The sequence below is a fragment of the Xiphophorus couchianus genome, chromosome 9 (genome assembly GCF_001444195.1).
Source record: "Xiphophorus couchianus chromosome 9, X_couchianus-1.0, whole genome shotgun sequence".
Lineage (NCBI taxonomy): Eukaryota > Metazoa > Chordata > Actinopteri > Cyprinodontiformes > Poeciliidae > Xiphophorus > Xiphophorus couchianus.
In genome coordinates this window covers 28,086,261-28,110,653 of record NC_040236.1, presented here as the reverse complement: position 1 = coordinate 28,110,653, position 24,393 = coordinate 28,086,261, and the positions used below count along the sequence as shown (strand labels likewise).

The 24,393-nt window shown below is 35.9% G+C and overlaps 1 protein-coding gene across 3 annotated transcripts; it reads right to left on the bottom strand.

Annotated features, from left to right (window-relative positions):
* Window positions 1-1,571: 1,571 nt before the first annotated feature.
* Window positions 1,572-22,663, bottom strand: gtpbp3 (GTP binding protein 3, mitochondrial). Of its 3 annotated transcripts, XM_028028796.1 has the most exons (12): window positions 22,407-22,663; window positions 21,174-21,442; window positions 20,560-20,646; window positions 19,566-19,648; window positions 18,762-18,881; window positions 13,681-13,753; window positions 12,785-12,928; window positions 9,752-9,917; window positions 6,728-6,858; window positions 6,366-6,540; window positions 5,088-5,348; window positions 1,572-2,437 (listed from the first exon to the last, which is right to left on the bottom strand). In XM_028028796.1, the coding sequence occupies exons 1-11, from the start codon at window positions 22,487-22,489 to the stop codon at window positions 5,117-5,119; spliced, it is 1,563 nt and encodes a 520-aa protein (XP_027884597.1). In that variant the 5' UTR covers window positions 22,490-22,663; the 3' UTR covers window positions 1,572-2,437; window positions 5,088-5,116. The 3 variants fall into 3 exon arrangements, with proteins under 3 accessions (XP_027884597.1, XP_027884596.1, XP_027884598.1); XM_028028795.1 differs by lacking the exon at window positions 1,572-2,437 and having other exon boundaries at window positions 2,740-5,348; XM_028028797.1 differs by lacking the exon at window positions 1,572-2,437 and having other exon boundaries at window positions 2,740-5,348; window positions 21,174-21,353.
* Between the last annotated feature and the right edge of the window lie 1,730 nt (window positions 22,664-24,393).

Sequence of the window (24,393 nt, the reverse complement as noted above, 5' to 3'; positions counted from 1 at the left end):
CTGAAGGAAAGTTAAAAGTCTTCTTGGAAGAAAAGGATTTGGACCAATGAGACCGAAATTATAACTTTTGGTTGCAACAGGAAACAAAGAATATTAGAGAGTTATATAGGACCCCTTCTGTCAAATTTTAATCGGAGTTTGATTGATGAGTGATTAATGACCCTAATCATTAATTGATTTTAATTTCCGGTCACATGATGCCCCTCCCCCCATCCTGTCACGCCCCCCCCAAAACCCCATCCGATATTCCTTCACCTTCTGACCTCTGTGTTTTAAAAATAATACAATTAAAGAATGAATAAACATTATGAGTTTTAAGAGTAATACAATAAGTGTTAAATAATTGAGAATAATTTTGGAAAACAAATTTTCAGTACAACTTAAATCATCAGCTCGCAGACCTCAACCTTCTGGATGGGGTGCGGTCACCATGCTCAACGGTTATCGGCTCGCAGACCTCAACCGTCCAGATGGGCTTTGGTCACCATGCTTATTGATTATCAGCTATCAGCTCTCAGGATCTGCAGCACTCCATCTGTGTGCCAGTGGCACATGTGACCACTTGTGAGCAAATTAAAGTACAGTGCAATTAGAGCACAAAAAACAATAAGTGATCATCAGTATCAAGATTAATACATAGATTGTCACCTTTCCTAGATAAGTTTAGATTTATCCATGCCATCTGTGTGTGCATGTGTTTGTGTGTGTGTAGGACATAAGGACTGAGGGTCAGCAGTGACCCCCTCCCCTGCCCTCTTACTCTGGATGCGTGCGTGTGTATATGCGTGTGTGTGTGGGTGTGTGTGCATGTGTTTGTGTGATTTCTCCATGTGACAACAGCCACCCTTTGATTTTTTCAAAAACTAAGCTTTGGTCTCATCTGACCAGAGCACCTTCTTCTACATGTTTGGTAAAGCACCTGAAATAAAAAAAAAAAACTATAGTATTTTTGTTTTCTACTTGCATAATTCAAAAGGCGTGTGGGGGTGTGTGCGTCCAGGCGCAATAGTAAACACATACCTCTACAGAAAACCTAGAGTTTTAACTGTTTTACTGCTTTATTTTATGGTAGCACGATTAGTCAGTGCTGACTATGAGTTTGTGATTTCCTTCATCACTTAAATTTTAAACTCTTATAGACTTTTTTTTTCTGTAACACTAGCTAGTGTGAAACATTGCAGTAAATGTTCATTTGTACTTCGTTCATTTGTACTTCGTACTTCGTACTTCTGAAGAACATGTGACAGACAGTAAACAGGCCTAAGTGAGGCTGCTCACTTCACAGGATGGGGGGAAGGGCATCATGTGACCGGAAATTAAAGTCAATTAATGATTAGGGTCATTAATCACTCATCAATCAAACTCCGATTAAAATTTGACAGAAGGGGTCCTATATAACTCTCTAATATTGCTCAGTTTCATCAGATTTAACTGAGCCTGAACTATTCACCAAAGAACCAGCAGAAATGAGTAAATCTGGTAGAAACATCCCAGAAAACATGCAGCAGTGATTGAAGTGAATGGTGGTTAGAGAAAGTATTGAATCATGAGAGCTGATTACAAATGCACTCCACACTTTACAGATTTTTATCTGGAAATTATGTTGAAAACTGTGCGTTGTTTTACTTTCACTCCACAGTCACTACTTCACGTTCATTCACCTTTTTACATGTTTTTTTTCTTATGGATGTGACATATTTATATTATAAATGTTTACCGTAAATTACTCTTCTTTTAGATTTCAGTGTAGCTATTGTATTTTTTTAATCCCTTCCATCAACTTGGTAGGAAACTACAGATGAGAATTAGCCTCTCAGGCTAAATCTGGCATATTTACATGATGTATTCATGTTGATTAATATGAGTTCTCCCCTTTATAAAAATAAAATTATCCTGAAATTCATTACAAGAAATGTCCAAGGAAATACTTTTGGAAATAAGAATAATGCCTCAATCCTAACTTTTCTAAAAATATTATGTACCAGTAATTAGATTAATTAGAAATTAGCATGTTTTTCTTACATTTAAAAGTCAGTTTATTTTGTTCAAGTGGTTGGTGGCAGAGATCCTGAGATATTTAAGCCTTATGGAAACCAGTTATAATTCCTGTAGTCACAACTTGTTACCAGTAAAGAAGCCAGAGACAGAAAGAGAAAAACCGTTTGCTGCTTTCCATACTTCATAAGAAAACAATCTGTCAGGCTCACTTTTCTGATGAATGTGAAATCTACAGGTGAGTCTGTCTGCTTTCTGTTGGCAGGAAATCCTTTGTTTGAAATAAAGTGTTTGTGATTCCATGTATAGTCCTGGATGCTCTCATGCACACCGATTCACATGGATACGGGGCGGACCAGGCTGGATCCAGCTACGTCAACACTCACATCTCAGGATGGAGACCATTCAAAACCACAGGAAGCTGACAGACAGTTTAAAGTCCCTGCGATGAGTCAAAATGTGACAAAAAAGTTGGGCATCAGTCAGAAACCATGTGAAATTATGTTAGAAATATTTACCTGTTATGAGTCCTAATTTATTTATTAGACTTTTTGTCAATCAGATTTTTAAATCCCAATTTTCTAAGTATCTCAGAAATTTTCTAGAAAAAACTTGGAAATAACAGTTTAAAAAGATGAAACTATGTTTCAGACGTTCTACTTTCAAAGTTTTTTTTCTAGAAAAAAGAGCTTTTGTTTTCTGTCTACAATGGACCTAATATGCCATCATGCAAACATCAGCCAGTTTGGATAAAAATCCTTTATTACTTTGCAAGAAAGATGAATACATTTTTTCTGGGTCACTTTTGGTTGAAGCATCCAAATCAACAAAATAACTTTCTCGGAAAAACATGAAAATTTAGAAATTTCTAGCCAGAGCTAAATGTGTGTAGATATTTCCAAAAAGCCAATAACAAAGAAGCAAAATTGTATCGAGTTGTGCTGCATTCACAACAAACATTTACATCCAAAAGCATGGCTTAAGTATTTAAAGACAAAGCTCCAAAATTTCTAACCACAAATCACCATGACAGCAAATCCCACTTTTAGCTCAAAGTCCCCCAGCTTTGTCATCAATCAGAGAAAACATGAAAGAGAATCAGAGAGTTGACAGAGCAAAGCGGCAAGAGGAAGAGTCGCCAGCTCAGACTGAGTCAAACAAATGCAGAAACATCAGTTACGCCGGTCTGCAGCGGGCCGAATGTCGTCAGAGACAGGGAGAGAAAAACCAGGGGAAGAAGGGTGAGGAGTTCAACAAGGAAACATAAATATTTGATCAAGGGCAGATTGACAGGCGAACAAAGGGTGCAGAGATTATTGCCTCCAAAAACGCCCTTTTCCCACTGAAGGGAGAAGGGTTGCCCCTTACTACCTCCGTCTCCATTACAAATGTGTGCAAAACTTTATTGATATAGCGCTAATGTTGAAAAAACAGAATTTCGCAATAGTGGTGCTTGTGTTAAATAAGAAAACGTAAATAAAACCACAAGTTAATAAGTTTGTTTAAAAGATAAGATGGATGTCAGCATCCGTCTTCCACTTTCTGTCGTCTTTTCCGCCTTCTGTAACATCCGACATCAAAGTGTTTCTGTTGCAGTTTTGCGAAATACAGTAATTTTGATACATCATAGCGTAAAAACTTTTCATCAAAAAACTGCAGTATTTTCGAAATTGGTCTGTTTCCATTAAACAAATGTATTTTTGTCATTCCAATTTGTGCAATTTTATGGTCAATGGACACTCAACCATTGTCCTTCATCCAGAACTGGAGTGGAAACTGAGTAAAGTGAAGTTAAAAAACAAAATTATATACTAAATGCAATCTTACAATTCAATTAAAACTCAATTCAAAAAATATTTATTAATCCAATAGGAAAATAAAATGTTGTAACTTGTTTTACACAAAAACATTATATTACTTTTAGGGGGATAAAAGTAATGTAATGTACAGAAGATAAAATGCTTGAATTTGATCTAGTAAATGATAAACAGAATCATAGTTGTCATCACAATGTTATTGTCTGCAGTACTACAATCACAAATTAGTGCTTGGATTCAATATTTGGTACAAATTATTACTATTGGATGTTTCAGCTGGATGTTTCTGTTTCTGTTAATATCTGTAAATACAAAGAGAGAACTAAGCCTGAAGACGTCAGGAAGGAAAATTCTTCAGTTACTTCAAATAAATACAAAATATATGTATAACAAAAAATATGAGTTTATGATAGATAATTTACTCCTCTACCTACTTCAACCAAGATACAATGTTTCACTTAAACATTTGGTCCTTTAACAGAGTCTTTCTGTTTTGCTTATTTGTTGAGTTGAAATGTTGTAAATCATGAAACAAATAACAGATATTCTGAGTTTCAGATCATGATTTCAGTTTTTATGACAAAAAGTATCTGCCCAAATCAACTTATTCCTATTTAAAAGTCATTTCCTATATGTTTGGCAGCAACAAATTAATTTATAGAAACTCGCAGTGAATTATTTTCATCGATGCGTATAAATTCAGTCACACTGGAGGGTTTTCAAGCGTGTTAAGTTCACGCCATTGCCTCTCAATTAGTAAAAACTTTGACTAGGCAACCCTAAAACCTGTAAAGAGATGATAGCCAGATATTTTCTGTATTTGTTTTAACATGTGGACCTTCCTTTATAGTTGTCAAACATCAAGCAAAGAAACATTTACGAATAAACAAGAAATATATATATTTCCATGATAAAAGTAGACATCCGCACCCTGACCTTGTCGAAGGCACAGCTGATTTTGTTTTGTTGTGCTGCTGCCCTGAAGGACAATAATTAGCCTTGGGAAAGTTTTTCGGATGATGACTGAGTACGTGCCAAACACTTGTTCAGTATATTGGGCCCCTGAGACATTGCCATCATCCTAAAACTATTTCAGCTGGATTTAAAAAAAAAATGCCACCAGAAAAAATATTTTTGTCCTGGGAACGGAGGTACGTCAGCAGCCAAGAACACAGAGCCGACTATTTGGACCCTGAAGCATGGCACAGAGCCCGGGCTGTTCACTAAACGGTTCTGTGAGAAAACAGCCTTCCTCCCTGAGTGGGCAGTGATCACCTGTGTTCTGTGTTTTCACTCTCGCTCCTTTATTTTCCGATGCAGAAGTCTTTGAAGATAATATCCAGGATCTCCTCTGCCCCGACTCGTCCTGTGATCCTCCCCAGGCTGGTGAGCGCTAACCGGACGCCCTCAGCTGCCAGAGCGAGGTCAGAGTCGCGGTACTGCCGATACTGAGCTAGCGCCGCCACGCACTGCTGCAGGTGGGCCCTGTGGCGGGCCTGGGTCAGCGTGGGTGCTCCGGAGAGAGGGTCACCACACCTAGAGAGGAAGTCAGGAGAACAAAACGAACGAGAGCAATAAAACGATCATTACTTTTTGTGCTTCAGTTTGCCGAAGAAAATCAGACCAAGAATAACAAACATGAGGTTGAAGTCATAAAAGCTCATCAGCAGCAGAAAACAAACGCGATTTTACTCACCATTACTGTACATGAAAGAGGCACACAAAGAAAAAACAAGTGTTCACGAAACGTTTCACCTAAAACAGGACATGTATGGAGGTCTGTCATAATAACAAATTCTGATGGACGAAAAACTGTCGTAGTAATTAGGTTATTAGATTACTAATAATCTCAGTAATTAATGTGCTAGTAATTATTGAAATAAACGATAATATTGTTATTTTGAGACTGTTTTCGTGCCTAATAATGCAAGTTCCCTCCCTAATTTAGTAAATAACACTTAATACCGGAACTGAAATACATTTAAATATTCAAAATCAAACAAAACAACCAAAACCAATAAATAAAACAGAAATAAAAAGAACACACAACACAAACCATAAATAAGATTAATAATCAAATCTCTGTAAACAAAATTACCATCCAAAAAATATTGAGCATCAGAATTAAAATTAAAATTTTAATTTATCACACAAGTAACTGATTAATCCCTTACAGCGACAGGCTTAAATGTACATTATGGTCAAATAGTCATTTTGTTGTTTAACTTTTTAATAAAGATGTACCGATACAAAAATTTAGGCCGATATTGATATAAGATATTGTCTGTTATGGTTGGTAAACAATATTTACCAATATTTTATATATATTTCACAACCGTTTTGACACCTTTGGGGAAAAACCCTACCAGAAACAGATAAAAGTAAACATCAGTTGTTCATATTTGCCCAGTTTTATTTATCCGACCGATATCAATGTGTTACAAAATTTACATTATCGGCCGATACCGATGTTGACGCCAATATATCCTGCATCTCCCCTTTTAACTCCCCTAATACTAATACTGATTTGAGGTGATGAAATAAAAAACGTACATTGTTTTGACGCTGCTTTGCAACACAGTGAGGAAGTCCTTCAGTCCTTCGTTGGTTTGACAGGAAATCAGGCAGACAGGTGGGAGTCCAGAGACTCTTCTCAGTTCCAGATTCAGCTCCTCTCTGTGAGCCTCAGGGAGCAGATCAGTTTTATTCAGCACCAGGAGACACCTGCCTGCAGAACCAACACAAACGTATCAATAGTGTAATGAGATTTTAAGTGATAAGACTATGGAAAACGATTAGTCCCACTGAAACAAAAGGATTTTTGCTCATCTCACAAACACAAATTAACTCATGGTTCAACATTCAACATTTTACTAAAGATACACAAACACCTTGATGATGTCATCATGACGTACCTGCTCCAGGCTGGTCCTGGGAGGACAGGACGCTCCTCAGGTGCTCCAGCAGGAGCGCTGCAGCTTCCTGCTCCTCCGAGGGGAGGATGGTGGAGTCAACAACCAGCAGAGTCAGATCAGCCTGCTGCACCCTGCAGAAAACACAAACAGCATCCAGTTTTATCCTGGAGAATATTTATGGCACTTTTGTAGAGTTGGAGACAAAGACATTTTCTTTTTAAATTCTCATACTTGGCTAAATCCCTGTAAACAGAAAATGTTTTAGCTTGCAGAACTACTTCAGCCAACTGTCACAGCAGAGTATATGATCTGGTCATTTAAAAACCAAAATATTTTAAAGATAGTGGACTGAAGCCACAGTGATAAATAATAATAATGAACATTGATGAACATTCCCACTACTAATAATGTTCCTAGCATATTATTTTTTACTTTCTTTGATTGTTTAATTTACAATATAATTTGTTATAATTTCTGTCCCTGAATCTCATATCATCAGCTGAAGGAGCCTTACGACCAACACTGCTGCAGGCACAAAGTGTGACTGTAAATATGAAATAATTAAAGTTTTATTTATTTCAGAGTCTCATATTTAAAAGGTTGTCTTTAGATTACACTGTTTTATTTGCATTGAATGTTTCAATGTTTCTAATTCATTAATAAAAATAACTGATTTTCCTTCTATGATTTAATGTAATTTACTTATTTTTTGTTTCTATTCATCTAAAAAGATGGTCAACAAATGACAATTTTCAAGTCAGTTTCAGTAGTTACAGCTGTCATCTTAATTGTTTTGTTTAATTTAGGAAAGGAGAAGCTTCTCACTGAATATGTCAGTCATTTTTGCAGAGTTTTTCCAGTGGGACTTTCTGAAAAGATCTCTCATTTGAAGTCTGGGATTTTTTACATTATTATTTAATTTATCATTGTGAAAGGAATCAAAGTGAAATACTGCCTTGCATCCATTTAAGCGTAAGGTAGCGGCAGGAGTGGCAGCGGATGCTTGTATTCACCACGTCCTTCCTGTAGTGACCCGGGTCACGAGCTCCAGTCCTGCTCCCTGCAAACCGGTTTCCTACAGAACACAAAGTGCTCACCCTTCCTATAGAGCCACCTAACTGGAGCAAAATTACTCTAACATTTCTGTGTTTTTATCTTCGCTTTGATCTAAATTTGTTCATTACTACGGACAAACAAAATGCAAGAAACAGAGAAATTTGTTTTTTAAAATGCACCGATTTATCGGTCTAAATAACCACCGTGCTTTTCTTTTCTCCTGTGAGAGAGGTTTGACTGACAAACCGGCCGACCAGGTCATGTCTGCACATTTACAGTTAACAATAGTCACCCCATTGTTGCCAATTCAGCAACTTTCTTGAAATATAGAGCAGCAATTCAGACAAAGAAATGGTATAGGCCAAAATTGGAATTGGTAAGTTGGGCTTTTTAAAAGATGGATAATCAGCGATCGGCCAGAAAACTGCAATCGGTGCACCCTGGCAATGTTTTTTGGTATGGTGGGGAAAAAGAGCAGTCCATTATGACCTATGGAAATACAGCTCTGGAAAAAATGAAGAGACCACTGCACTGAACCCCATTGAAAACCTGCTTGTTATTCCACATAATAGTTTATGTCTAAACTATTATGTCTAATAGTTTAGACATATTGATGTCTAAACTCTCCCTGAGTTAAATACATTAATATTGTTGTTTCTAAATGAATATGAACTTGTTTTTTAGCAATATTTGAGGTCTGAAAGCACTGCATTGTTTTCCTTATTTTGACGATTTCTCATTTTCTGCAAATAAATACAATTTTTTTGCTTGGAATGTCAACGACATGTTGTCAGTAGTTCATAGAATAAAAGAACAATGTTTATTTTACTCAAACATATAAAATCAGAGAACAGATCATTGCAATTAATTTCTAAAGTTTTAGTAACATATACTGCTTTTTTGTACAGGAAAAGAGGTAGCAAAAAAGTGGAAAAATTGCAACAAATATTCTGGCCAGCTGCACTAATATCCTCTCTTTAAGGTGTGCTATCAGTGCCTCACAAATCCCATTTTAAACCAACAACACACACTTCCACAAAAATAAACATTATAAAGTTTTTCACTCTTGATCTTCTAGTTTCTTTTTATCACATTTTATTTGACTGTTAAGACACTTCAATGACTAACATTTTGTTTTATAAGAGCTGTTAAAATATATGTGACATCAAAAGCTATCCTTTATCACCAAAACAGAAGGCTAAGCCCTGCAGCACTCTCTAAATCTTTTTTATTGCTTTCTTTGCAGCGATACAGACTGGCTGCCAAAAACACAAGTAGTTTGGGAAACACTTGACATTCATTTTCTAAGGGAAGAAAATAATGATTTAAACAGAAATTGTTGAAAAGATTTTACATATTTACACCTAAAGTTCTTTATATTAATCATATTATAAAAATAGAGCTACTAGTTGATTTTGATAACAAGATCAGCTTATTTTTTTGGATATTTATGTCACAGTCCAACTAATTGTTTTAACTTGTATATATTTTTTCACTTGAGTGTCTGTTCTGTAAAGCAGTGATGACAAATCCAACAAGTATTCTTCGCTGATGTAAATACTGGATGCCTCTAAGAGTGAACCATCATGAACATATATCATAACACTTGAAAAACTCACAATGAGGAATGGTGACTCTTCATTGCACAACCTCCTGGGTGTGTTTGTCCCCTGTATTTATAACCGTGGCTCAGCAGTAATATAAACTGAGGCAGCTACACAGACATTACAGAGATGACTGATTTCTTCCTTTCTTTGTTTTCCAGAACATACTTCTTTGGTCTCCAAAGTCATTTGTTCAGCTAAATTATCCGCGTGAACATTTGCTGAGGCAGCATTCAGCACACATCGTTCCGTAGAGCTATCCTGTTTAACCAACATCGAATTTCTTTCTGGTTGTGTGGATTTAAATTGAACAGAAATTAACTGTATTGTTAAGAAGTTGTTTTGGTTTGCTCCCTCTCTGTACCTCTCTCTGGCCCGACGAACCCCCTCCTGCTCCACCAGGTCTGGGCTGTCTCTGAGGCCCGCTGTGTCGCTCAGCAGGACAGGGAAGCCCCCGATGTCCAGCGCCGACTCCACTACGTCTCTGGTGGTCCCAGCAATGGGAGAAACAATAGCTGCAGGTCTCTGGCCTGGGATAAATAATAATAAAAAAAGTTAAAATACAGTTGAAAAAAACCACACATTTTTTTCTTTTTCTTAATTTTGCTTAGTTAAAATTATCAAAATTATTTCAATTATTATTTCCAGAAAACTTGGCAAGACTCACTTTAAAAGACCGTTATCCCAGATACTAACCAAAAAAAAATTTGATTTGGGGGAAAGTTACAAAAATAAATGTCTAAAATATGTTCCTGCTAATGTGTTTTTTTATTCAGTGTATGTAAATATTTAATTACACTTTTTAAACCCAACCATTATTACAAAATTAAAATTCAAAGGAGCAGTGTCATGTATTTTCCAGGCACATGGTTACTGGAAAATAACTTGATTATAGCACAATCAAGTTACCTTCAGTTGATATAAAGACGCCGTATGTATATAATATGAGTTAAAATAAATTTGACGTTGCAATTTAACGTCTTGAAATTGGGCGTCTGTCTCTTTAAGAACAACTTTTTGAACAACATGGCAAACAGAACGACACATCATCCTGACCCCCAAATTCTCAAACTTTAACCTCATTGTTTTTCTGAGGGATGAGCAGGAAACACAAGTGTGACTCCCTTTTAAACTGTCATGACCTGAAGAATCTCCTGGAAACAGCCTGGTGCCTGATAACACAAAATACCTTCCAGAGGTCCTGAAGGGTTTAGGGCAGAATGAGTCAAAGCTGTTTATGAGGCATGAATGGGGACAATTCGTGGTTTTCAGATTATGTTTGCTTTAAATACAGAACTCAACGTAAAGACGTCAACCAACTGTATATACAGCTCTGGAAAAAATGAAGAGTCCACACTGCACTGAACCCATTGAAAACCTAATGGTTATTCCACCAAATATTGATTTCTGAACTCTTCCAGAGTTAAAACATTACTGTTGTTGTTTCTAAATGAATATGAACTTGTTTTCTTTGCATTATTTGAGTTCTGGAAGAACTACACCTTTTTCCTTATTTTGACCATTTCTCATTTTCTGCAAATAAATGAAAAAACTTTGCTTAGAATTTCAGAGATATGTTGTCAGTAGTTCATAGAATAAAAGAACAATGTTTATTTTACTCCTATACCTGTACAAAGTAAAATCAGAGAGACTGTTCATTTTAATGGTCTCTTATTTTTTCCAGAGCTGTATGACATAATTTTTGTCCACCTAAACTGGACATGGACCGGTTTCAAAATAGTGTCTGATCTTCCAATCACTTCTACTAAAACTAAAGACAATGACTCTGAATGTGCTGCCACGATAAGATGTCATCTGTCCAATAACTCCAATCAAGAAATTTACTTTCTATTAAATATCCCACACTCAGCTGCTGTAAAAGGGGATTTATTATGCAAAATTCACATTTTTCATTTTTTGTGCTTCCCTTTGGGTCTCAACTGATTCTAAAAACAAAGAAACCAGTAAAAACCAACCAAGTTAATGTTGTTGTTTTTTTTTGGTGTCTGGAAAATTTGTCATTTTGAAAACCTTCTGAATGCAACGGCACAAATCAGTAGTGTTACACTGTTAGGGTCTACAGAGGAAACCAGAAGTTTACATAAACTATGTAAAAAGTGTCTGACATGAAATCAGAAAACATTTTTCCTGTTTTAGTCAATGAGGATTACTAACATGTTTTTATTTTATAAATGCCAGAACAATGAGAGCAACAATTTTTTAAAGGCAATATTTTATTACTTTCTTTAAAGGCAAAGGTTTACCAGTAAAGTCACAAAAATTTGGGACATTCTTTGTAAGGTTTAATTGAAAAATGCATATGTATCTTTTTATATAGTTTAGGTAAACTTCTGGTTTCAACTGTATTTCAGAAACCATTGTGACATTTTTTATTCAATCACAAACTGCAACACTGGTATATGGAATAATTACACACTGACATGTGCTTTTTACACATTTTAATTAGCAGTTTTTATTTAATTATCTGTATATTTTATATCTTTTATTGGACTGTGGCATTTTTCTACTTGACAGATAGAAAAATGGATTTGTAATTTGAGCCTTTCCAGTCAACAGAAAAAGAAAACCCCCTTTTCAATTTTGCTCATTTAAATTTTATATTAATACTATACTATGTAAAATAATTTTTGAAGAGTCTCTCTTATGTAATCTTTATTACAAAACTCGTTTCTGCAGGTTGGATGTGAAACCAAAGAGACAGTTAATCAGAACTGGACAGGATAACCGGATTATTATTCTAATAGCGAATCTCTGCCAAGTTCCTGTTCCGGATTGGTTTATATAAACCATTCCTAAATGACTCCAGGAAACTAACGTAATATTAAAACAACGTCTCATGTTGACACCATGTTGTTTACACAAGTGGAAACAAGTGGAAGATAAGCTGGAAACCCAGCTTATCTTCCACTGAATCACCCTTACGGGTGATTCAGTGGAAGATAAGCTAACCATTTTCTGCACAACAAATAATGATGATTGACACAATAAGCTATAAACTCAAATATATTTTAGTTGAACAGAAATGCATATGTGACCATAAACAGGCATTTTAACACGTCATATATTTCTGAGAGCTAATTAGTTTTATCAGCGGTTTTTGATATAGTAGCACAGATTCTTGTGTCTACTTCCACTGAGTGATACTTCAGACTGATTTTATTTAATCTGTAAAGGAAGCATGTTTGTTTGTTTCTTTATTTGGACCCCTCTGGATGACTCAAACATCTCTGAGTCCATGCTAGGTTGACAGATTTAGCTTTTTTCCCCTAATAAATCAAGTGTGATTTAACAATAAGTCTGTGTTTATGTTTCAGCAGACTCATTTTAAGCTAATCCATCATGTGTGCTCATGCGTTCTGCTTTTCTTGGCTCTTACAGAGTGTGTTGAGGAGGCTACTTTTCCCTGCGTTGGTGGCACCAGCGATCACCACATGAACCCCGCTGCGAAGCCTCTCGCCTCGCCGCTCATCCTTCAGATGCTGCTCGATCTCTGCTTGCAGATCACACACTGAGATGTCCACTAATGGAGGAGGAAAAAAGTCACTGCACAGAACAGCAAACGATGGAGGGTTTAGAATCACTTTAGGGCTCTGAAGTTGTAGTTTTACAGAGCTTGTTAAGTTTTGAGTTGCGCAGACTCTTATAAAGAGTTAATTATACAATTGATTCAGGCAATTATACAATTTACTTGTGGCACATTCTTCAAACTTGTATATTAAACCTTATTCACTCATGAACAGATAAATAAAATCCAGTGGATCAAACTGCTTGTGTGTGATTTAATCTCAGTATAAATCCTGTTGAAAGAATATTAGAAAAAAATCAAAGGGTGTTTCCTTAGACAGTTAAAAATTTTACTAATTCACAAAGGAAACTCACCTCGACTGTATTGAACTAGAATGTATGCAACTGAATTTATCTGGATAACATATAAATTGGATTTTGCAGAGTTTCTTAAGGCAATAGTTGTTGTGAATTTAGTTGAATCCTGGAATAAACCGACAAAACCTCTTCAAATCAGGACAGAGGTTGACATTCCAGCAGGAAAACAGCAATAAACATACAAATTCATATGTTAGAATTGCCTAGTTATACCACACAGACAAGACTTAAAATTTCATGCTGAACTGTAACCGCGGTAAAATATTCACTCAGGTGAGTTGAACTGAATGAATTGTTCTTCAAAATCTAAAGTAAGTTATAAAGAGCCTGAGTTATTGGGCTCAAAGTGAATCTGCTGCGGGATCCACTCCGGCTGTCATTCACACACACCTTGGTCTAAAACTCCTTCCTCGATGAGCTCATCCTCGCTGAAGTCTATAAAGGCTTCGACATGGGCTAAAGTCTGAAAAGAGGCAGAAACAGTCTGAGTACAGCATGCAAGGACAGGCTGTTTTAGACAAATTAACAAAAAAAGACACCATGATAGTCCCACAAACAGTCTTCTGTCTCATTATACATCATTAATGTCAGAAAACAGAGAAAAGATGTGACAAAAACACAAAAGAGCAGAACTGATTAGAGTACAAAGTGCAATAATTTCAAAATTATTCAAACCTCTTTTTACTTTTTCTTGGGTTTTAATCACCAACTTCAATACATTTAAATTAAATGTTAATGGGTTGTCCTGCATTTATAGGTATCAGAATAAAATGGCTAGAAATCAAATGAATATTACTCTTTTCATGATGTTTTATTTGCAAAACAGTTGCAATAATTTACTAATTCTGCCAGTCTTTTTCATTAAATCCCAGTGAAATACATTAAAATATGCGTTTGTAATGTTGCAAAGGCTTAAGGTGTATGAATATTTCTGCATGTTCTCGCAGAGGATCCATTTTATTTCTGTTTAAAAATTCTAAATGTCAACACTTGCTATGTGCAAAAATACATAAATGAGGTTTAGAAGCACAATTATTTAACCAATAAATGGAATCAAAGGAATCGTTTCTTATTTGCAAGTATAATGTTTTAATTGACTTATCCATCCAACACTTGCTTTTCTAACTGGAGACAAAAAAACAGCTGGTTTCTTTCAGGTCTAAATGAGATATATACAATTTAAAATACATGTTTACTTAACATACTTAATTCACCAAAACTAGCTGAATTCAAGATGCAATGTGTTAAAAACAAGTCCAACCCCAATTCAGCCGCTTGCAGAAACATGTGCAGATGTAATAACTTGAAGTAATTGTCCTTTTAATGACGAGGCTAATATCCTTACTGTAGCCTTATTGTCTGACATGTTTCTGTGGAGGAAACGTGGCTATCAATGTTGTTCCAGTTAATTCATTTATGTCCAGCCAAGAGATTTTAATCAGCTAAGCTAAATGCCTTGTTTCTTTTCTTTGTCAACCACTCTGTTTTTTTAGTTATTGTTCAACAGAATTAACACGTTTTTAACAAGATAACATTTGAACCTTAAATATTTTGGCAGGCAGAAGACTTCGACTATATGATTGCTTTGAGCAGGATATTTAATTAAACTGTCTTAAAGTGTTTTATGTCTTTAATCAGCTGTGATTCCGCCCTAAACAAGACAAAGTGACTTTAAAAAGTGAAATGGGTCTTTATCTTGTGCTTGGAGATAATTTAATGTGCAGAAAATAAGAAAATAAAGAGCTGTATAAAATTATGTGCTCCCTTGGAGACTTATAAAGAGTTTGGTTTAAAGAATCAGACCAAAATAAACAGAATAAATACAAAAATTCAGCTTTAAAATGCTTCTTTAACTGAAAATCAACAAGTGGTGAAAAACATCCAGTGTTTTCTCAAAATGACACGCAAAGGAAGAAAGAGAAAAAGAAATGGGAGAGGGCCTATTATTGTACCTTGTGGTGCCCCATAAAAAGAAAGTACAAAGAAGGACATAAAATAACATATGCCAACTCAGGCCTTATCTCTCTCCATTTCTACTCAAAATCTTGATTAATTTTCCCCTCGGTGCTACGTGGTTCTTTTTTAATCTTAATCTAAAGTACATAAGGAAAAATGCTTCGATATTTCCCCCCCAACAAGATCGGCATCTTGATAAACATTAAGGAACATACACACAATAGTAGAGTAGCTGCAGAAAAACAGGAAGCATCATACTCCAGCACTTAGCCCCATGTTCAGTTACATGGAAAGGCATTAAAAACGTTGCATTGTTTAGGTGTCAGATAAAGATTTGACCTCTGTCATCATACAGATTGTATACTGCTGATTAGCTGTGTTCTCAGAAATCTGAGTGCAGAATAACAGACCGCACATCCAGCTTCAAGGAACCAAAGCTGCTGACAAGCAGATGAAACAAAGCTTCTCAGGGGAGAACACCTGGATCGGCTGGTGGGGTCTGCTGCCAAAACCATTAACAGTGGAAGAAGTTCTGGCCAACTTCCACTGGGATGAAACCATTCACCTGCGGTCACTGACCTTCTGTGCTAAGCTGCTTTCACAGGATATGTGAGAAAAACTCAACTTTTGTAACCATTAAATCTAAATGAGAAACACATACATCCAACGACTCCTTAAAAAAATTAGGAGGATGTTCAGTCAGAGACATCATCAGTACTCACTAGTGCATTTGGACCTGTTCATGTACCTGTTATAGAAGTGCAAATTATAAGCTTATTTCAGAATTTCTTACTCGACATTGAGCAGATCCATATTTATTTTTTCTAGTTGACCTTAAAAATTATGACAGAGTATAAGGGCCGGTCTAAGAAAATTCAGTTTTTTCAAATTACTAGAATCAAGCCATAATATTATGAGAATAAAACTGTATGACAATAAAGTCATAATACTACAAGAAAAAAGTTGCAATGAGTATACAGTTCTAATTTTACTAGAATAAAGTTGTGATAATGCAAGAAAAAAGTCATAACAATATCATAATAAAGTATTAGAAGAATAAAGTAGAAATTTTATGAGAATTCCTACACAAAACGTCAAATCACTGCTATGAAATGAGAAATGTTGAGAATTTTGTGAAGTAATACGTTGGTATTGGTTTTACAAGTATGGAAATACTTTATCATTCAACACATCAACATAAAATTATTACCAGTAGCAGTAGCAGATTGTGCAAACTAGTGAGTCTATTTTTAAGAAAGAAGCACACGGAGTCGCCAAGCTGGTCATGGTCACACCAAATGCTGATAAATGTAGAAGCTTTGTTCTTAATAAAACTACTTTTTTCTTGTCATTTTATTACTTTCTCATAGTAATATTTGTATCAGAATATAAATGATGATACTTCATAGAATAAGGAGCCTTGCAAAAGTATTAAACCTTTACATTTTTTGTCATGTTACATTTATAAACGCCAAATCAATTAAGACTTTACGCTTTTGACAAATACAAAGTAGTGCATAACCGAGACGTTAAAGGACAAATTTGAAGTTCTATGCGATTTTTACAAATTATATAATAGCATAATATGATGGTCGTGTAAACAGCAAATAGAGTCCACCTGTGTTTAATTGAATGTCAGTATAAATCCCACTAATCTTGGAGAATGCTTTGTAATTATGAGAAATTAAAAAGCTTTATCTTAATAAGTGACCACTGGGGGAAGGAGAGGTTTAGTCACTGAGTCAGTAAAGATACTCAAGGTAACTCTGGAGGAGATGCAGAGATTTGCAGCTCAGATGAGCGAATCTGTTGACAGGACAGCTCAACGAGAAAGAATGCAGCTGGAAGCGGGTTTTCGTATTAGATAAATCAAACAAAGTGATTATGTTTTCAAGCACAGTCATATGTTATGCAAGAGAAAACAACATTTTAGTTTTTTTAGTGAAGGTAAAATTCAGTGCTGTATAGAAGTAATCAAATGTTGCACTTTAGTCAGTGTTCATACAGTATTAGCATCAGAATCAGAAATCTTATTTTCAGCATGAAGTAGCAGAATAAAAAGTGCCAAAATAATCGCGTTTATCAATTAATTTTTTGACTGTTGGCATTTAAAAACACACGTACTACATGTCCTACAGCGACATAAAAACAGGAAGTCTCTGATTCCGTTAAGAGCAGCTGTAGAGATAAAAACAAAAACAACAAAAGCTTTGTGTGGGAGTGAAACCGCTGAGGTCTGACCTGCAGCTCGACACGGACCGCTTCTTCCCAAACTCTCCTCGAAACAATACAAAAATCAAAGAGTTCAGCTCGCTTTTTATTCCAGACACTTAAATAACTTTAATAATCTCCATTTTTATGCAACAATTTTGTCATCAAAGTGTTTTTATAGATATCTCCTATAGGGAAAAGCTCAGGTTGTTTTTTTTTTTTGAAAGATGCTTCATGTTTTACACTAGTACTTCTCTGTTTAGGTGAGGAAACTGCAACACATACAGCAGCTTAAGTCCAGCTACATTTAAATCTAATATTTCACAAAATTTTTATATGTTGGGTCTGGATTCCACAAAATGTCTAATCCAACACCAATCAAAGTGGTCAAGCATGACAATATTAATCACCTATACCTAATCCCACCATGTGACCACTTGTGTTTTGTCCATTCTCCATTTTAATGGAGGATTAGATTAAGATTTAATGATTTCTTATACTTTTTATAAGAACTGAATGGTAGTTGTCTTTGTTTTGTATTTATTGTTTTGAATTTACTGTATTTATTGGCAGAATTTGTACTGCTAAGTTTAACCTTTTGTTTGTTTTTAGCAAGGCAAATTTTTCAACAAAGAAAAAGAGACAAAATAGCCAATTTGGTGATTCTGGCGCATTTACACAAACATTTATTCATGTGTGTTGTTGCTACAAACAAATTAAAACATTTCAAATTATTTTGTGCTTCAGCTCAGCAACTGTAAATCAAATTTTACTTTTATTATCTCAAAAGAAAAAAACACTACAGCAGATATAAACGCAGTGCTTTATAATAACATTAAAGAAAATAGACTTAATTCAGTTTGCAGAGGAACTGGCTCCTAATCAGAGGTGAAAACCTCAATTTTCACACATCCTTTCTTCACTCTATCAGAAGGTCTACCTCAGGAGAGTCCAAAGTGTGGCTCGGGGGGCATTTGTGGCCCTTGAAATTGTTTTGTTCGGCCCCTGACCACAAGTAAAGAAAAGTAAAACATTTGGCAAACAAAATAGAAAACAATTGATGACCCAAAATATTTGGAAACTGTTTTTTTTTTTTTTAATAAGGCAACAGTTCAAAGTCCTTTTTATGTTTTGGATCTTTGATTATTTACAGATTTCTTTAATAAAAAATTGTTTATTGTTGAGGAGATAAAACTAAAGAAAAAAACAAAACAACTTATTTTTGCATTTTTAAATTAATAAATTCTGTGGCCCATCAGTAGTTTTAATTTGCCAGTTTGGGCTCTCAGGGCTCACTGACTTACCCGTTTCAGCCTGTGGCTCCAGTCCTGATAGAGTCGTCCCAGTTCTCCTGACATCTGTCTGAGAGCTTGTCTCCGCTGAGCCTCCGTCTCTGCATGGATCAGATCCCCGAGGCCTTCCACCTTCAAACAGAGTCACCCAGAATTACAAATCTGCATGTTTTTATTACAAAACATCTGCATTTATCTACATTTGTTTATGCAGTACAATCCATTTTAACAGGATTGAAAAAATGTCCTCTCTTAATGTTCCTCGTGAGTTCTCTATTAAATAAAGCTAAGTTTATGAAAAAAAATCTTAACTCGAATTATAGCAAACAAACCTTTTTGCAGTTAATATAATACCTGGTATCTTAGCAACTGCATTCGCCAATCTGCAGGTAATGCTATAAAAATCTAAATATTTTGTAAAGATGATAGTATATACTTAAGTGGATATTGTTATAAAAAGTCCTAGTAATAACTGGATTAGAATATGACAAAAGATTGAATTTATATGATATGAAAGTGTCTATTTTTATCTGGGAAAGCGTTCTGTACATAGCTGTTTATTTTCTAAGGAAAGTAAACTTTTATAAACACACAAAGCTGCAAATTTCAGTACATCACCTTTAATCTATAAAGGCCCAATAGCTGCATTTATGCATGAACCTATCACAACCCAGTGAAATAAACACCAGTGGGTAAATTTTCTGTTAACATTTCATACATTGGAATCGGCTTCATTAGATTTGACTCTTCACCCTACTAACTAACAAAACCTAAACACACAGGGTCAGAATGCTTTTACGCTCTCCTCTGACTTACCTCCGTTAAATCGAGCTTCCCTGCATGGAAAGCCCTGCGCGTGAACTCCCCAGCGTCAGCAGGCCTCATGCCAGGCACGCTTCCTGAAAAACACACACGCTAACAAAAATTAAGAAAAGGCATGATGTATGCATGCATCATGCATACAAAACATGCACACACAACCACAGGACAATCAAATAAAGGGCATCAGGGCGTCACGAGAGGTAGATCTGCAGGTTAACAAAGGTTGGGTGTGCATTGTTCGCTCAGCTGTTTTTCAAATTTCTTTAGGAGACCAAAGGGAAGACAAAACTATGCATGACAAATACACAGCAGAGAAAATATGTTAGATTATTATATTGGAAAGAGTTATTAGACTCTTTCCACAGTACAAAAACATGACTGCTAGATTAATTTTGTTTAATTTAAATGGCTCTTAGCTATCACTGAGTGCAGTCATGGTTTATGTTGCCCTGCGATGGACTGGGGACCTGTCCAGGGTGTAACCTGCTTCTCGTACAATGACTGCTGGAGAAAAGCACCAGCCTCCCTCTTCCCACAAGGATAAGTGCGTATAGACAAGGGAAGGATGGATAAATATCACAGCATGGATTATACAATATAAATATTCCTGAATAATAAAAATCCCGCAGCTCATGAACTAGCAGCCCTCCACTTTGCCTTGAGCAACACTGCCCTCTATGGAGTCCACAGAGAAACTGCTGAGAAACGTTCTCTGAAAATCACAATAGGACTGGTCATGCCTGCCAGTGCAAATATTTTAAGTACCTAAGAAACGTTGATGCTGGTGTCAGTTTTCCTTTTTAAGTCTACGAAATGACTCTGAAGCGTAGAGAGTTTATAATCACACTAAAGGCTCAGTGCTTGAGAAAGTGAGGCTATAAATACCCGCAGACGGAGCCACTGGCACTCTGAAACCGAGCGTTACTTTACAGTTTATAATCCTGGGTCATGTTGTGATACATAGAGATGCAGGAGCAAGAGTGTTCACCTAGAGCTTGTAAGACAGCAGTAATGACAGCAGGACCACCATGGATGTGGAACTCCACACTGTCTTCTCCAGTGAAACTATGAGGCGCTGATAACAGAAAAACAAAATTATCATCATAAGTTAACCAACAAATACCCCCTCTTAGACTTTTAGTCAAGATCTTCTCTAAATCAAGAAACCTCCAACAAATTCCAAATAAATGTTTTATTGTAACAGAATAAAGCTACAAAATAACAAAAACACGTAATCCTGCAGAAAACTTGAAGCAAGGAGGGTGTAAGAGAGTGAATGATCTAGAGAGAAGTGGTAAAAGATCCGTCTCTCTGAGTATGATTCAACCTAAAAAAAAAAAGTTACATCTTTTGAGATTCCTTAATGTGGAATTTCTTTACCTTCTAAGTAAAAGTACACATTTCACCTGAGTTTATGCTTTCAATTTTTTGAAACCAAGTGGTTTTGGTACAGAAGTTATCTGTACCAAAACCACTTCTGCATAATTTGAAACCATTTCCTTTGTTATCTGAGAAAACAGTTTTGCATCAGTAACCTGAAGTATTATGTCACAGCCAGAATGATACCAAACAAACAAGATCTGAAGAGTGTGGGAGTCTAACCTGGGAACCAGAGGACCAATCCGCGGTCCAGTACTTCTTTAGAGTGGGGGTCTGTGATGCTACGTAACAGCGCAGTTCGTGGAGGAGGCAGCTGATTTCCGAGCCCAACCATACATCTTAATGCTGTGGCTGCGGCAGAACCACTGATGCGGACCACTGCTACCCCACATCTGCCATGACCTGATGACAAAGCGAAGATGGTGTCAGCATCCGCTAGTCCAGCCAGAACTCTGCCTCCACAGGACAGACGGCGATACAGAGGGATGTTTCTGCAGGAGGAAAGGTAAATGTAACCTGCGTTTTTTATTTGGACTCTTTAGTCATGTCAGGCCAAGATGTTAGCAAACATATAGTACATTTTACTGTTAAATAATTTTATGTGACAAAATACTTTCTTGCAGTTACTTCCTGACATGTTAGTTAAGATAACTACATGTTATCTTATCTTTCTAACTTACAAATACTTAGGATTCAGGAAGATATTTTTTTATTATTTATTACGGTGTAATGGACTTGAAACCTAACGTATAAATTAAGATATGTTCAATTAGATTAACTTTACAAGATTGTTTTAGTGTTTCGATAGTGATTAGAGCAAAAACGAATTGTTAACATCATGATATGAAATATCTTTAAGCAAAAGTGATAGTAAGCATTTTTATTATGTTGGATCCCAACTTTAAAAAAAATATGTTTTAGATTTTTAGATATTTTCAATGGCAAAAAACCCTCCATTATTGCTTCTTTTGTTGCTGCCTTGTGTGTTTAGCCTATAAAACTGATCTGAATGTAATGTGATTATTTTGTATAACTATATTAAATAATTTGCTTTGAAATTAAACTCTTTTGAAAGTTTTATTAATATAGGTAAATACCTCTGGAAATAGTTCTACGACCTTATTTTATCACTGTGCTGTGTCCCTGGAATTTTTAAAGGAATAAGCCAAAGAAACTGGGACATGTTGAATCTCTGCGCCGGTCTGTAGGTTATTTTTAATAGTTTGTGATGTGCAGACACAACATTGAATCATCTCTTGAATTGTAACGTCTTATTAACTAAAAATTGTCACATAGTGGCTTGCAATAACTGACAAAGCGGGCAAAAATAAGCAGCTTACGGTTCTTGAACAGCATTGTTCCTTCGTGAATGATTTTCTATAATTTTAAAAAACACAACGCCCCTGCATACATTTAGTTTGAGTTATACAAATAAAACATAAACAGTGAACAAACCTTGTCGTAAGTGTGCGGATCACAGCTCTGTATATTCCTCCACAGACAGCTGAAACTGGCAGCATTATTGCAGAATAATACATTTAAACTTTAATTTATTGGCATTTTATTAAGTAATCTGAGATCTTCTACACCGTCGGTACATTTTAACCTGTTAACTGCAAACAGGTGATTATGAGAGCGAAATGTTTGCTAACATACGGACAGGTGACAATCTAGGACCTTCAGTAACAAGCAGACCCATGCTGTCGGCGTGTTCTTCCTGTTTCTGTCATTTTCTCCAGGATGTCTGCAATTGGTCAACACTTTTTTACGCAGACATGTTCTCTATTTCTATTCGTCTAATCAACAGAGTCCCGCCCTTTGTGCATCGGAAAATTAGGTCCGTAAATACTGTTTTCCTCAAACGTTCCGCCCCTTTTTCTGACTGTTCGCCGGGACAGTTGACAACAGAAGTGGAGGGGGAGAAGCTATTATTTTTTTATTCATTCCTTTTTCTCTTTTCTGCTCAATTTATGATGTCAAAAAACGTATATTACAATCCAGTGCCTTGTAATACTGGGTTTTGAATATTCACTAAAGATTTCCAAAAACAAAAAAGGTGGAGTGGGAAGAATCTTCACACTTTTACTCCAACAGTGAATTAAGGTGTTGCACTTTTAGCTTCAGCCACATTGAGGTAGGATCACAACTGTCATCTTCTAGATCAGAGGTCTGCAACCTGGAGCTCTATAGCTAAAAGTGACTCTGCGGTGCACTTAATATATTTAACAAATAATACCCTGTATTAGTTAGTTCTTTCATTTGTTTTATGCTCACATGAAAAAACAAAACAAACATCAACAACACTGGCCACATTCAGGTCCTCCTTTGGTAAAATTTCTCTATTACCACCACTGCATCTGTCTGAGTATATTTTAAATAATTTGCATGTTAACAAATCAAATCTTATGTCAACAGGACAAGTTAATAATGTATTGCCAATATGGTAACAGCCACCTTTAATTTAGTTTGGTAAAATAGTTAAAACAGATCATAAATGATACAATAAACAATCAAAAAGACAAGTTTAGGTTTTCTTTAATTAGCCTCAGTGATAGATTGATGGTGCAGTTCAACACAGGAACCATGAAAAACATAAACATATAAGAGGTGCACATGACTAAGTAGATTATTTTGATGTCTGCAGCCATCAAAAAGCATATGACCTCATGAATGAAACATAATTCACATAAGTCAGTCTTTATACCAAAGGGAAATCATCAGACACAGAACTAAATGTGGTGAACATTTCCAAATCTACAATTGAAAGCAGTGAATGTGTTTGGATTCTGTTTTCTTAGACTTCAATGTAATCAAAATCCTTTTAAGCTGAATCTTTTGTTTTGAGTTACTTACATAGATATTTATGGTTTTGGCTTGCATCAGTCTATCTCTATTATTCACAATGTTTTAATCATTGTTTAAACACACAACAATCGTGCATGCCGCAGAATAAAGTCACAGCGTCCAGACTTCATGTGCACTGATGTGAGTTTGTGGCCCACTGCAGAGTCTTGCAGCTATCAACCCTCTGAGCTGGTGAGTAAGCAGAAATTCTGCTCCAATTGGACTTGCCTCTGAGTTGTGAACCATGATACCAAGGGGAGGGACGTCAACCTGACAGAGTGGCTGCAAGGAGAAGCACAATGGAAGAGGTTCCTGATTGTGTCCACACAGAACATGTACAGCATGAGGCTTGGGAGAATTTTTTTAACCTTAATTTATAATTTATAGCATGCTCTATGTGAGCAAAAGGCATAAAGCAGCTGCTACCTCACAGCTCCTGAGTTCTGTATAAACGCTTTGAAATGACACCCTGGGTGTCATTACTAATGACAAAATTCTCCTTGTAAAGAATAATCATATATATTTGTTTGTTTATGCACATCTGAGATGCAGTTTACCAGCTCCATACATACATAAATAATATGATCTGTACCATAAA